We start from the raw sequence: 14,683 nt of genomic DNA on the forward strand, positions 1-14,683 counted from the left end.
CTGGGGAGGAGCCCAGCATCAGGAAAATAGCATGCTGGTACCGGTGCAGTAGGGATAATCGCCTTCTCAGTGCAGATTTATCAGGAAAGGGTAGAACAGCTCAGTTAACATAGCAGCTTTTTAGGACTTGGATCATCAGCGCAGGCAGTAAAAGCACTACTGTTCCTTCTTCCTTCTTTCTTTTTGCAAGGCACAGGATGATTTTTGGCCGTTGGAACCAACAGGAGGTTTTCAGAGCAGTGCTCTTCTTCAGCGTGCTTGTCAGAAGCCTATGTAGACCCCACCAAATGCTCTTCTCCAGCAGTATGAATACACTTGCTAGAGTTGTCGCTTCCTTTTGTTCGGTGCAGAGGAATCCTGTGGCTCAATGAATGCCGTGGAATCGCGATGCTGGCTTGCTGCATCCGCTGTTCTGCGAGCCTGATCCCTCACAGACAGCAGTGAGTCAGCAGTGGTGTGGGAATTGCATTCCAGCCTGATGCGTGGAGATAATAAGGAAGGTACTTCAGGACGCTTATATTTAGGTGGAAGAGAGGCTTGCGTGCCTGTTTAAAGACAGTCACGCTTGCCTAAAATCAGAACCCCCGCTGAGCTCACTGTTGGATATTTGTTTTTCACTAGTGCTTCAATGTTCCAAAACCTTACAGCAGACAACGCTTTTATTGAATTGGCATCAGTAAACTGACTGGCACTTTTTTCCCTCCTTCCTCCCCTTTTTCCATTTGCTGGCATTTTCTGGAACATATTTAGGGATACTAGCTCTGGGATTAAATTTTCACCTGTAGTTCTGATACGTGATTAAGCTTGAGTGTCCTCACTTCTTGTTGGTATGCTGTGATTTAGAAAGAGGAAGTGCAAATAAGCTGTGCACATGCTGCATGTGTAGCACCCTTGAGGAGCCACCTGAGAGTCCAGGGCCAAGAGGGATTGCAATATCCAGAAGTGTGAGACTGCCCAGTTGATTTAGAATCTTTTATTTCCATCTGCGTGCATGCTCAAGGCTTTTGGTGTTTGGATACCTGTGAGCCCATGAAGTGGAAATGCTGCTCTCTGCCTCCTTTCCATCTTGTACCATCTGGGAATATGGAATGTATCTCCTTCTTTAGCGTCCCAGAGGCAGCAAGAAGAAAAGCTACTGAAGTGAATACATGAAGAAGCTGCGTAGTAAATCTTGTGGTTGTAAATAGAGGTTTGAGCAAGTTGTACAGTAATTCTAGGAAGCCCTAACGTCTGTGCCATGGGTGATATTGTATTTGAAACAGGTTGGTTTTTTTTACGGAGAACTTCAAACGGCTTTCACGTGGCGTGTCAAAATGAATTGATTTTTAACCCCATTGCAAACGTCAGTGCTTGTCTTCCATGCAGAAGTGCTGTGAAAACTAGACTAATATACCGGATTATTTTGTTACAGTAATTTATAGGGCTCTCCTGCTCAGAGCAGTGTACAGATGGAGGTGCTCTGAGCAAAAATGGTAGAGCTGCAGTGGATAGATGTGTGCTGTGTGTTCGGCAAATCAGGAGCAAGGAGGAAGCAATGGGATGTGATAGCTGGATGTCAGGTAATGCACTAGTGTGTGATAGGCACGGAGTAGGGGCACGTGGCTTACAACTGCTTTCTTAATCTTACAGCAAGTAATAACTGATAAAATAGTAAATGCGTCGCAAATTGTATCGCGCTTCTGCTACTTGAGCTAAGAGGTGTGGTCTGCTTGCGGAGTAAAATCCATTCAGAGCAAAGTTCAAAGTTGAAGATTGATGTGATACGATAGTATCAGAAATTATCACAGGATCTGAATGCTGAGCAATTTAATTTCTCCGAGATAAGCTTTTTTTGAGGTTTGGGGAAGTGCAGAGTGAATTGGAAACCAGGCATAAATCCCTTTTATGTGTCAGTGTTTGAGGAGGTGGCTACAGATACTTGTTTGATACTTGTTTGGATCCCTCAGAAGCTTTCTTTTTTTTTTTTTTTTTTGATTGTTGTCTGCATAACTCATTTAGAGCAGTCTAGGCAGACTGATGCTTATTTATATTTGGATACCACACAGTAAATGCTAGATTCTTTTTTTTTTTTCTTTTTTGGAGAATACATAACTTCTGTGTACTGTTATAAAAATTTACTCTCCAGCTGGCCAACTGTTCAGCTAACTGCAGAACTCAGTCCGTGCTGCTTTACTGCAAGTCCTCGGACTTGTGGGATCTCTGTCAGGGCAGGGTGAGATGGCTTGCAGCATGTTTCAGGCTTTTCATGTGCAGGTAACTGGAATATGAATACCTTGGAAATGGCTGCAGTGCCTTCGTCCTGCTGCCTGCTCTTGGCAGTTCTGTTGTATTGTTGGTGTTTTAACAAGGACAGTCGTTCTTGTACTTTTAGAATAATTTAAGTTGAAGGGCACCTCTGGAAATCACCTGCTTCAGCTCCCTTGTTTAAAGTGGGGCCAACTGCAAACATATTGTTCTTATTCCTTCTAAAATTAGTCTGAGGAGGAGTATGTTAATGTGGCAGAGTACAGGCTGCTTTTGAGCTGCTGGTTTCATTTCTGTTTTGCTTTTCAGTGAAACTTCTTCACTGCATTAACTTCTCTGATGTTTAAAACTAAGCAGTGTTTTCTTGTGTTTAAAAAAACGACAACATCTATCATTACACCACCAGGATACTAAATGCTGGTCATTTTCTGGCAAACTATTGTGAATTCTTTACACATCTGCTCTGGATGTAAGTTTACTTTTTTGTTTTACATTTTTTTTCTTAGTAGTGCAGCTTTCTTCTTTTCTGGAGATCTTTATCTCAGATTGTATTGATTTGGTTAGCGAATTGTAGGTAGTTCAGAATAAGAAATCAGATTATTATTTTTTTTTTTTACCAGAAGTGAGGATTGTTATTAGTTTTTTTTTTTAATTAAGTTCTATAACTTCTCTTTGATTCTGTACATTCCCATCTTTTGCAGTATCTCACGTTAAGCAGCTATTCTGTTGGTCTGTTCTATGGAAATCATGGAGAGTGATGAAATGTTCCACTGCAAGGTTTGCATGACTGAAATGTGCTTTTTTGTGTTTGTGTTGCGTGATAGATGGATTTGGGGATCACTGGGGACTTTACCATGGCACTGAGTTGGAGCATCTTGCAGGTTAGTCATCCAAGACTGTAAAATAATTTCCTGCTGGATTTAATACACCACTCAAACTGTGGAGAGAGACCACGGTGTAGTGTACATGCAGATTTAGTGAGATGAGGCATGGCGGGTGCGGATGGTTTGGCTTTTGTACTTGATGTTAACATCACCTATTCAGTAGTACAAATTTCTGTTAAGTTATCTGTGAATTATAAGCAGACTTCTGTTATATTGGATGTGGTACAATATTGTTCATGGAAAAAATTCTGTACTGATTCTTCTTCCCTTGATCTTTTCTTCCATTTTTTTTTTCTGGAAGGAACCCCCTATTACTGTATATACAAGTTGAATTCTTTGAATATGGAAGTTGCTCTGGGCTGTTTCTCCAGCTGGTACAGGAGCAAAGAAATATTTCATAATGTCCATTTAATATTGTTATACATGTTTTACATATTTTACAAGTGTTTCCATAACTCACATATTCAGATATTTATCCAAACATAATTGCTATGGGTTTTCCTGCGGAGAGGCTTGAAGGAGTATACCGGAACAATATTGATGATGTAGTAAGGTAAGGCTTTGTTTTTCTTCTTTAAGTTATACTCGTCTTAAATGGGTGCAGAAAAGGGCACTTATGTTCTGCTTAGGAAAGGATGTACAACCTGACTTGTAAAAATGGCAGTTTTTTCATCTAATAGACATTGCTTTTATTAGTGTTTTATTAGTATTTAGCTGGAAACACTGAGAATAGTGTTCTCCAGGCTGCTGTTTTGTGCTGAGCCCAGATCTGCTTTGTCATGTGAAAAAATGAACTTGGCAAATTGTGTTGCAGTAAAATGAGATTCTTTGCTTTTAGAAAGATGTGCATCCATGTGGTATTGAGAGTTTCCTCGGATAGCTGATGGCACTTCAGAGTGTTTGCATAGAGCCTTTTTCTACTCGATAAATGAAGTGCTTGATAAGTTAATTCTGATTGATAGCAGTAAGTAGCAAATGGCTCTAGGTAAAGGCTGTGTTTTAACTTCCGAAAAAGAAAAAACAGGCAAAATTCATTACTGCTGATGACACTGATAGTATGTTTTGTGAAAGTTTTGTTTTTAACATGAAAGTTATACATTCTGAGCTGCTGGATACAACTGTAAGAGATCTTAGCAATTTGGGAGCATCACTGTAATTTATTTCCTTAAAATCCTGTGTCTCTGCTCAATTTGTTGAGATGCATGAGGTCAACATTTCCTAATAGGAAGGTTTGTATTAATGCTGATCACAGAACAAATAAGGGATTGACTGACATTTGTCAAGTTGTCCATAAACACTGTTGTTCAAAAGGACTAATGATAATCTCCAAGTGTGATGAGCCAAATTAAGATATGGAGAGATGCAAATGAAATGTCTGTAGGGAACTGGATGCTGAAGTAGCATTATACTTGGAATATTTTTTTTGAGAGAGTTTTGTAGGTCAAAATTCACTGCTTGAGCTCCATAGAAGTGGGCTTTGAGCCACGAGGGATATGCCCGTGGGCTTTTTCTGAATAGCTAACATCCTGACTAGTTTAACAGTGATACTGTATGAGGAGCATGACTGGGCTGCTGGCTGTCTTCTGAGGATTCCACGTTGGGTGGAATTTTGTCCTTAGAAAAACACTTGTGTGGAAGCTTACCCTTAGTCCTGCAGATGTTACTGCCAGAAGTGGAGCCAGCTCTCCTCTCCCTCCAGCTGTTTCAGACCTGCGGGAACATCTCCTGGAATAAATTGCTGTGTCCAGCATCTTCCTTAATCTCCCCAAGTCTGCCAGCATGGGCACTGTGAAGGATTTCTGCCAGCGAAATTGGAGTCCAATATTCAGTGCTGCCCAAGGAGCACTCACACATCTGTTCTTACTTAAACGCATCAGTTTAACCACAGAGTTCTAGGCTCTTCTGGAATATTACAAGTGATAACCAGAGCTCATTTTTGCTTGAGCTTTCCAGGATTTTAGCAGTTACCATTTCTTTCAATTTGAACAGCATGTTCTGTCATGGCTAATTAAATTCCTTCTGGCTGATGTGCAGATACACACTGTTGACGATGTTAAGTGTAAACATTTGTATGTTATTTCTTCTTGAACATTACTGGGTGACACATCATATATAATCATGGCAATTTTGATGAATCATGTTTGCAGTTTGAGTCTCTGAGACTTGAAGGGGAAGTTTTCTATACAAAATTAGCACAAAAATGAAATGAGTGCAAAACAAAAAAAAGTAGAGTGGTCTTTCTGCTTTCTGTACCCATAATGTTACAGGGCACTGTACTTTCTGCTTTAATAAGAATCAGCCCTTCACCCACATAATCTATTGATGTGTAGATGGAAATCACCGTAGATGGGTGTGTACGGTAATGGTTGGGCTGCAGGTCAGATCTAGGCCCCTTGGTTGCACGAGTAGCCTTACTCAGGCTGATGGATTATTTGGAGGAGAGGTCTGCAGCATGATGCCTGCCTGCCTTGGGATGGTGCAAGGCCAGCTGGACTGGGAGCACAGCGCTGCGCATGCTGCTGGTATCCTAATGACGCTGTGAGCTGAGATCACCGTTACTGCACTATATATTAATGCATGCTTTTTTCTTTTTCCCTATTTAAGGTTTTTGGATTCAAAGCATAAAAACCATTACAAGATATACAATCTGTAAGTATCTTCATAAAGATTTGTTTTCCAAAATGATGAATTCTAAAAATAGCTTGGAAGTGAGAGTGTCTTGCCGCTATACTGAGGCAGAGCTAGAGATGTTTTGCACATTTCTTAAAACAATTAAGCCTGATTGAGAGCACTGTTACTTCATTTAGTGAAGCTGAGTGAGGTTAAATGAAATGCTGGTGTGTATTCATATTACTTGAACACTTTTAAATGACTTGGCACCCAGCCCATCTAGAGCTTATGCTGTGTGATTAAAAAGTGAAAAGTAATTCACTGCAGGCTTTCCGTTCGTGTACGTACGTATGTCTGAGTGAAGGAGTTGCCAGATAAATACTGACTTGTTTGTTTTGTGTTCCTGAGGGGTGCTGAGCTGTATTGGTACCCAGGTTCTGCGTGCATTCCTCACAGTTCCTGCTCATTATTTTGATACAACTATTGCACAATCAGAGGACGATGATTGCTTTAGAGGGAAGAATATTTTCCTCAGGAAAGTCAGTTATTCTGAAAGCTGTTCTTGTTACATAACAAATGCTGCTCTGTTGTTGTTCCCTGATCATTTTATATGCTAATCTAGCCTAATTTTATTTGTATAAGTGATTTTGTAATGTCAGCGGATGTTGAAGAACAGGTCCTGGTTTTCTTACCCTGTATTTTTTTTCCCAAAAATCTGAGTTTAGATTTATCGATTCTCTGAACTTTTAGAGCTGTTGCTGCTGCTTTTTTCTAAATAAATCTTTCTAAATATCTGTTATTTTTTCACTAATCACAGTTATTTAGAAATATTTATTTATAAAAGAAAGAACAACAAAAATTCCTAACAGCTCAGGGTAGTTGTATGTAAACACAGGCAATGCATTGCACTGCAATCTGAAAATCATTAAAATAAGTGTTTAAATATGTCTCTGTATTAGTTGAAGGATCATTCATGCATCAAGTATGATTTCTGACTTTTGATGTTAGAATGAAGCAATACTGGAACCTGAGATGTGGAATAATGTCGTTTGAAGTTCTCTGTGAAGTCCAGGGTAGAATGGGATAGATTTTTAACTGGAATATGCATTAAAATAAATTAATTGGACACCATTCATACAGTTCAGTGACAAAATTATTTTCTCCATCATAGCTGTCCAGAAAGTTTTTGTTAGCCTTTTAATAAATGTCTTAGTGACATTCACGGATGGAAAGGACCATGCTTCCAGGATTGTTGACAGCTTCTGCTGTGAGTTGGTGCAGCTGTTTCGGGAGATAACTTTCCGAGTATCTTTCTTTGCTGACCTTTGTTGAATATCTATATTGTGTAAAATGTACCTGCAGTGGTTTTGCTACAGCACCCTACCCTGAGTGTGACTTAATTTCCTCCAGCTTCCAAGGGCTGGAGTTCTGTAGGTAAGTTTCTGGGGTCTCCTAGAGGACCAGGGTTTGCTGAACTGCATAGTGTTGAACTTGTTGCTTCAGAGTGGCTCAAGAGGGTACAGGTTAGAACAGTAGGTTGTATGTTGGCTTCTAGGCTTGATCAGAGAATAGGAGGTCATTAAAAAATTCTTGGCAAGGATTTCTAGGGGCAAGGATAGTGCTTGGAGTGTTTCCATTTAGCTGTGTGCTAGCAACCTCATTTTACTTTAAAGGGGGAAAAAGGGGACAAAAAACTCCATCCTCTGCATGCTGAGTTAAGCGATGAGACAAATACTTCTAATACTTACATTGCTGATATTTTCAGCTACGTAGAGAGCTTATCCAGGTGTATCAGAAGGTTTTGTCTTCAAGTTTTTTGTATAAAAAATTCTTATTCTTTCCAATTGCAAGAATCCTCCCAGCTTCCATCAATTTCCCTGCTGCTAAATTCAAAATAATCTCTAATGAAGCTTCCAAAAATAGAAATATTTCCCATGAGATCAAAACTCTCACAGAGGAAAAAATCTTTTTAAAATGTATGGATTCTCTTTGTCCTGGAAACACCAATTTCTTGCTTGCAAGAAGAGATCGAAGCTTTTAATGCTGTTTGGAAAACTCAACTTTTAAAATTTCTGTGGCTGTGGAGACAGGTCATCTGTGTGCACACAAAATCTGTGCACATTAAGTAAATAAATGCTATTAGGTGAACTGTTGGAATGTTTGGTCATGAAATGAGAACAAATTACAGCCTTCAGGTATTTCGGAAAGCAGCATCTTTGTAGATTTGTCCAATCCTCTGTAAGTAATAGACTTCTTTTTTTTTCTCAATAGGTAGGATTTTAAGGAAGTTACGTGGAAGTTATTCAGAGTGATTTCATGACATTTGAGATCCCTTATGGTAGCTGTTTCATGGAGTTGATAACGCTGCGTATATTGAACAGTTTTATTTAAAACTTTTCTGAATGGATGCTTAACTGACGTAATTTATTCCTTATGCTCACATTCTAGCTTTTGACTTCTAGTGAATGTTTGAGCAGTTTGTTACATTTTGTTCCTTGTGTTTTCTCATGTAGGCTTTTTAACTTCCTGCTATTTTTTCTTTTATTATTCTTTACCTTAACATGTTCATTTAGTTTTGCTTTCATGCTTTGCATCCTGCCAAATTGTTCTCTTTGCTCCTTCACCTTCTCCGTTGTATTTCTTTAATAGAAGCAGATACTTGAAGGAACGAAGTACATTTTTTGTGCTTATTTCTGTATCTCCATGTACAGGGAGTTAGGCACTGGCATAGGCTGCTGTCTTTTCAGTAGTCTGTAGCCCTGTCAGCAGGTTTGAGATGGAGGTCTGACTGTATTACAGGTCCCATCATGTTTAGAAAATGGATGCTTTTACAATGCTAAGCAGTGGAAACATCTCAAAAACACGCGCCAGTGGGATCTCAAACACGGGTAGCATGTGTTCCGTGCGAGGAAAGGGGAGTATGTTTTAGAGGGCTGTGCCTGGAGCTCTACGTTTCTCCTGTGTTGTGTACAGCTCCCATATGAGGGCATAGAGAGTAACATGGCTATGTTCTGTGCTCAGTTTCTATCCTTGGTATCAACAAAACTCTTTTTTATCCCTTATGGTATTCTACTTGCTACTCTTTCAAACTTTGCAATTTGAAGGCTTTTTTGCCCATATGTGGATTCTTTTTATGTTTTGAAGTTTCATCTCATACTATTCCTTTGAACTGGGTGCTTCTTTAAAAGGAAGATTAATGAAGAGCGCAGTTGGATGAGATGCTTTGTGTTAATTGCTTTGCTTCCTAGCAGATTCTGCTTCCAAAGTTCAGATACTGACTAACTTATATCAGTCCTTTGCCCAGCGTGGCTGATGGCTGACTACATCTTGGGCATACATCCAGGGTCTGACCTTTCTTCTTGAAGGTTCGACTGCAGATAATAGTTCTTTGAGACACACCTGCCACTCAGTCTGCTTCATGTCACTTCTGACCCAGGGAAAGTGTCAGCAATGTGATCAGAGCTGTAGAAACCACCTGGCTTTTTGCCTAGCAAAGGCTGGACCCAGGAAGGCTCAGCAGTGCAGAAAAAGGAAATCACTGTCCCTGGGGCACAATGACCCTGGCTGTATGTATGGACTGGGGAATGAGAGGCTGAAGAGCAGTCTCATGGAAAGCAATCTGGGGGTTTTGGCTGAAGCAGGTTGGATCTGAGCCAGCAGTGTGCCCTGGCAGCCATACCCTGGGTTTGCATCGGGCCCAGCACTGCCAGTGGGTGAGAGGAGGGCTTATCCTGCTCTGCCTTGTGCTGGTGCAGCTGCACCTTGAGCGCCGGGTGCAGGTTTGGGCTTTACAATATCAGATGGATGTAAAGCTATTGGAGAGCATCCAGAGAAGGGCTGCGGTGATGGGAAAGGGCCCGGAGGGCAGGAGGTGTGAGGAGCAGCTGAGGTCCTGGGTCTTGTCTGGCCCAGAGCAGAGGAGCTGAAGGGAGGCCTCGTGGCGGCTGCAGCTCCTCACAGGGAGCGCAGGGGCAGCGCTGAGCTCTGCTCTGTGTGATGGCGACCGGCCGAGGGAACGGCATGGAGCTGCGTCAGGGCAGGGGCAGCTGGGGGTGAGGGAAAGGGGCTGCAGCAGAGGGTGGTGGGCACGGAACGGGCTGTGCAGGGCAGTGGGTGCAACCCTGAGGGCCGGAGCTCAGGGAGTGTTTGAGCACTGCTCTCACACATAGGGTTTGGATTTGGATGATGCTGTGGTAGAACTGGGAGTTAGTCTCAATGATCCTTGCGGTCCCTTCAACTCAGGGTATTCTGTGATGCTGCAATTAGCTGAGTGCAGTCCCAGCAGATACGTCTCTATCCCTGGTTGTCTGAGTTTTGTGGACCAAGCTCATTTCAGTGCCTGTAAGACTCAGGCTAGGTGAAATAGTCGTACAGAAAGAGCCTGAAAGTCTGCATTTTCATGTCTGAAAGTGTCAAGTAAGCTCTATACTGCTTCAAAGGCTGCACTCATAATGTATTTACCAAAGGAAAGATAAGGTCATACTAGTCCTGAAGCTGCGGGGGATGTTTGAACCCTATGAAAAATACAGGTTACAATCAGAATGGAAGACCTAGATGTGTTTTCTCTACTGAAATTACTTCCAGTCATTGTTTCAAGTTAGAGTCCTGTTGTTTTGTGAAGGAGTTGTTCTTGCCTTTCCTCCTGAAGTTCATTTTCACTTGCATTGTGTAGGGACACAACGCTTTTCCTGCAGAAAGTGATTTCTAAGGAAGATTGCAGAGGGCATGCTGTTCTTACTTTCTTTCCCCTTACCTCCAATATCAGCTTTAGCTCATTTCCATTTTGGCTAGTTCCTTTATATCCAATTGGTGATGCTCATCCCCAGACGTGTCATCCTACGCAACTGAGATCATGTGATTTGTTTTGCTAGTAGCTAGCTAGGCTGGATCTCATACGGCATAGTAGAGCAGGTATTAGTGCAAGTCCAAGAAAAAATACCACGTTGGAGATCTGTACTGCAATCTATTTGGTATAATTGATGTGTATTACCATTCAGTCGTGCTTTCAGATACTATTGGTGATTGTATCATGATTCTGTAATTGATGGAAGAGTCCTTATGTAGGTTGCTCTAGCTGAGTATCTTCTGAATGTCCTTGCGACTACCATAAGCCCTAGGTTGCTTGTTGCTGCGAAGGTGTCTTGACATGTGTTTTGAGTTCAGAGAAAATTGGATGAAGGTTATAGCCATCCTCTGTTTGCTCATGTGGGAGCTTTAAAGCTGGTTGAGTGGGTAGAATAGTTAAACCTACTGCGTTTAAAAATAAGCATTACTTGCATGAATGTCTCCATTGAGAGTCACAGTGACTAAATCACTGATGGACCACGGTTACTTTAGGGTAAGTAATTGCTTTTCACTAAAATAACTGATTCCTTATTGGGCGACTTGTATATCTGCAATAAAATATATATATATTTTTTGTATGTGGTCTCTAGCTGTAGTTTTAGATTATAATGATGATGTGTCGACATGATTTTCTGATATGTTAATCTGTATGCTCTGAGGTGTGGCAGATGTTAGGAGTGCCTTAGAGAATGTCTTGAACTTCTGTCTTATTTTTCTTTTCAGATGTGCTGAAAGACATTATGACACCGCCAAATTTAACTGCAGAGGTATGTATTCACAGTCTAGTATGTGTTCTTCTCTATATATTTCACTTTTTCTGTATGATGGTCTAAAGTAGAGCTGATAGTTATGTATAGTAATATAAAACATTGCTATACATTTAGGATAGTACTAAAAATAGTACTACAGAATAGTAATGTAGGAGATTTGGGAGCAAAGAATCATGTCAGGTAGCGTTTGAATCATTGGAGAAACTTGGTGTATTCCTTATGTTTTCAAAAACCAGTGTTCTTAACTAAAACAAGGCCTAATGGGGCAATCAGAAATCTACTGTTTGAAAAACTGTTGCAGCATGAGTTGCATAGAGATTTCTATTCAATTCTGTCAGCAAACTTACTGTAAAATTTAGCTGTGAAGCTTAAGGAGATCTATTATTTTATGCTGAAGCATCACGTACAATAAAAATGGAGAACACTACCAAGCTATTGTCAGTGTTCATATGCAACAGCTTTTTGAAGATCTCAAACATAGCTTCTGTTTCTTTAATAAAAATAAAATTAAATTTCCATGAGATGCCTGTTTGAGTTAAGATGGCTCTTGGACACTTTGCAGAACCTGTGGGGAAGCTTTCAGGAACCCCTTTTGATCAGGCCCTTTGTAATAAGTGGAAACTGATGTTCTTGTCTTGTCAATATTAATGCCCCAGGTAATAAATAAGTACAGATTTACCTTTCTTTCTGTGGAGAAACATCTCTGTACGCTGCGGTGAGACTTGTAATTCCTCTTCACGTTGTGCTTCAGAATGGCTGGGTAGAGAGAAGGGTATTTGCACGTGAAACTGGGGATGAATGAGTTTTACTCCAGCTGGCTGACACTAGGTCCTTAGCAAGGGCTTGGCTTTTTTAATTACTGAATTTATACATCCTTCTTGTTGTGAACAGGTTGTTTAGTACATGGCCTTTTAATGGCTGTTTTCATGTCTGAATATACAGAAGGATTGAAACCTTCATTTTTGAAGTAATCATCACTCTTGCTTTGCTGTAATTATGTTGAATAGCAATGTTCTGAAACCTTGCTAAATAAACACAAGGCAAAAAAAAAGGTGGCTTATGATCTGCTTGAGCACTTCTTTGGGTGAGAGGAGAGAGGGTGTAAATGAAAAGGACATGCTTCTAATATCGTGTCTGGTACACGTGCTTGCATTAATTTATGCTTTCTACTATGGAGGTGCTTAGATCCCTTCGCAGTCAATTGTGACCTGCAATGTTTGTGACACCACTTCTTACGGTTCCTCTGTATGAGACAACACTGTTTTAGGGAGCTTCATATTTTTTATTACTTTCATTGCCAAATTATTTAACGTAAGCGATCAAATTTGTGACTCGGGGCTTACTTTTAGCAGCAGCAGAAGTATGATTGTATTTCAAAATCTTTGGGAGCGAAGTAATTTCAAAAGGAAGTTTTCATTTCTATACTGAATGTGAAACACCATGGTAATTTTCAGCTGGAATGTTCTTGCATCAGATGTAGAAACAAATGTTGAAAGCTCTTTGTCCATGGACACTAACTTTCTGTCTAGAGCTTGTGTAGTTTCCAAAGTACCCCAGCGCTGGAAGTGGCCTTTGGCTTTGCCATGTTTTTTGGTTTGGTTTTCCCTCCTTATGTGCAATGTCTGGGAACTTGGAGAGAGGAGTTAGCTGTTCTCCACGCTCTCCTCTTTCCAGTACTAGCAGCCTTCATCCATGGAGCACCTGCACCCTCTTCAAAACAGGTCAAGGCTCTGCAAATTGATGTTTTCTAAGGTTGCTTTCTAAACCATTTCAGTACACCCATTTCAACACTTTTTCCTTCAGCTTTGCAGAAAATCCTGCAAGGTTTGCTGTTATTTCAAGTCTCTCAACAAGCTGTTACTATTTTTGATTTTTCATGCAGCTCTTTTAGTATTATGTTGTCTCTTCTCTTCAGAGGAACATTATTGGATGTAGTTAAGATACTGCAGATCTTTGACTCTATCTCCTGAGTGATTTCCTCTTTTAGGGATTTCTTAATATCATTCACTTATATCTGCAGCAGAAAGTAACATTTGAGTAACTTTGCATGCAGTGATAATTTGCAGAGTATTTAGATCTTCAGTATGCAAGAATTTATTAGATGTTCATTAAGCTTTTTTAACAGATTATTCACTTGATCAGGCTTTTGTTCTCCTAGGAGAGATTAAGTGGACAGTCTGTACTGCGAAAGAATAAACTGTCCTTGTAGATCCCTCTGAAAGGCTTCAAACTTATGCTATGGTGATTTAGCAGTTCCATAACTTTATCCTATACTTCTGCACTTGAAGTCCTTGTGGATTCATCAAAGGAGCCTTGTGTCTGTGGCAAAAGAGTAGTCTTTACAAAACAATTACAAACACATGCCAAAAAATGGAATGTTTTTTTTTTTTTTAACACCAGAAAAGGAAATGGTGTTTCTAGCTGAGAATTTTAAAATGAACCAGGCTTGTATTTTTAAGATCCCAAGTCTGTTGATTAAGAATTGGAGTGTGCTTTGTGAAGTGTAATCCTCCTGGCCAAACTAGTACAATTCCATGTAATTCTGCCAGCCAGCCTGGCATTGTCTAGCATCTGATTTGGCAGGTCATACAGAGGTTTGGTTTTGGGTCCTTCTCCTGGTTGCTTATTTTTGTTCTCTTCTGAGATTTCTTTTTTTTTTTTCTTTTTTTTTTTCCCCCTGAATGCTTTCTTGAAATTCTTTCCATCTCTAGATGGAAAAACTGTGTGAGTGTCTCTGGATATCAAAAAAAAAAAAAAAAATAGACAACTGCATTTGATGGATTGACCTTAAAACACACTGCAGTGCCTGCAAAGATATCTTTTTGATTACCATTTTTAATATGGAAATTACCATTCTTTTTTTTTTTTTCAAATCCCTTTGAGCAAATTCTGAGTGTTTGTTCCCAATGTAGACCAAACCATGCTCTGAATCTTTGCTGCAGAATTCTCCATCTGATCAGTGAGTGAGGCCTGGCCTTGTTTTCTCTCAGCAGGTAGTCTAATTGTTGTCTAATGGGTTTTCACAATGTTATTTTTTGTGCCGGTGCACTCTTAAGTTCCATTAAAATCATGATGTGAGGTGCAAAGTCTGTAGTACTAACCTGAGAAGCACTATGGAATAGTCTCTTCATGCAGCAAGATGCTTACATATCACTAGAGAAATGTATGTGATGTATTTAGTGTGCAATATGTTGCTGAATAACAGCAGAATCAAAGCTCTTTGTGTATACAAATCTGATAAAAATCTGTATGCAAGACTGTTTTTCATTTAGAATGTTATTTTTTTCATGCTTGTCACGAATTTGACCTGTCTAGTTGAGCTCTTGGTGA

At 40.1% G+C, this 14,683-nt stretch overlaps 1 protein-coding gene across 1 annotated transcript in view; it reads left to right on the forward strand.

Moving 5' to 3' along the window:
* Positions 1–14,683, forward strand: part of PTEN (phosphatase and tensin homolog) — a 46,311-nt gene that overhangs the window by 10,599 nt on the left and 21,029 nt on the right. The window contains exons 2-4 of the mRNA XM_085229516.1: positions 3,597–3,681; positions 5,733–5,777; positions 11,307–11,350. Coding sequence (XP_085085642.1) covers positions 3,597–3,681; positions 5,733–5,777; positions 11,307–11,350 — 174 coding nt within the window. The remainder of the gene's footprint in view (positions 1–3,596; positions 3,682–5,732; positions 5,778–11,306; positions 11,351–14,683) is intronic.

The sequence above is a fragment of the Meleagris gallopavo genome, chromosome 8 (genome assembly GCF_905368555.1).
Source record: "Meleagris gallopavo chromosome 8, MGAL_WU_HG_1.1, whole genome shotgun sequence".
Taxonomy (NCBI): domain Eukaryota; kingdom Metazoa; phylum Chordata; class Aves; order Galliformes; family Phasianidae; genus Meleagris; species Meleagris gallopavo.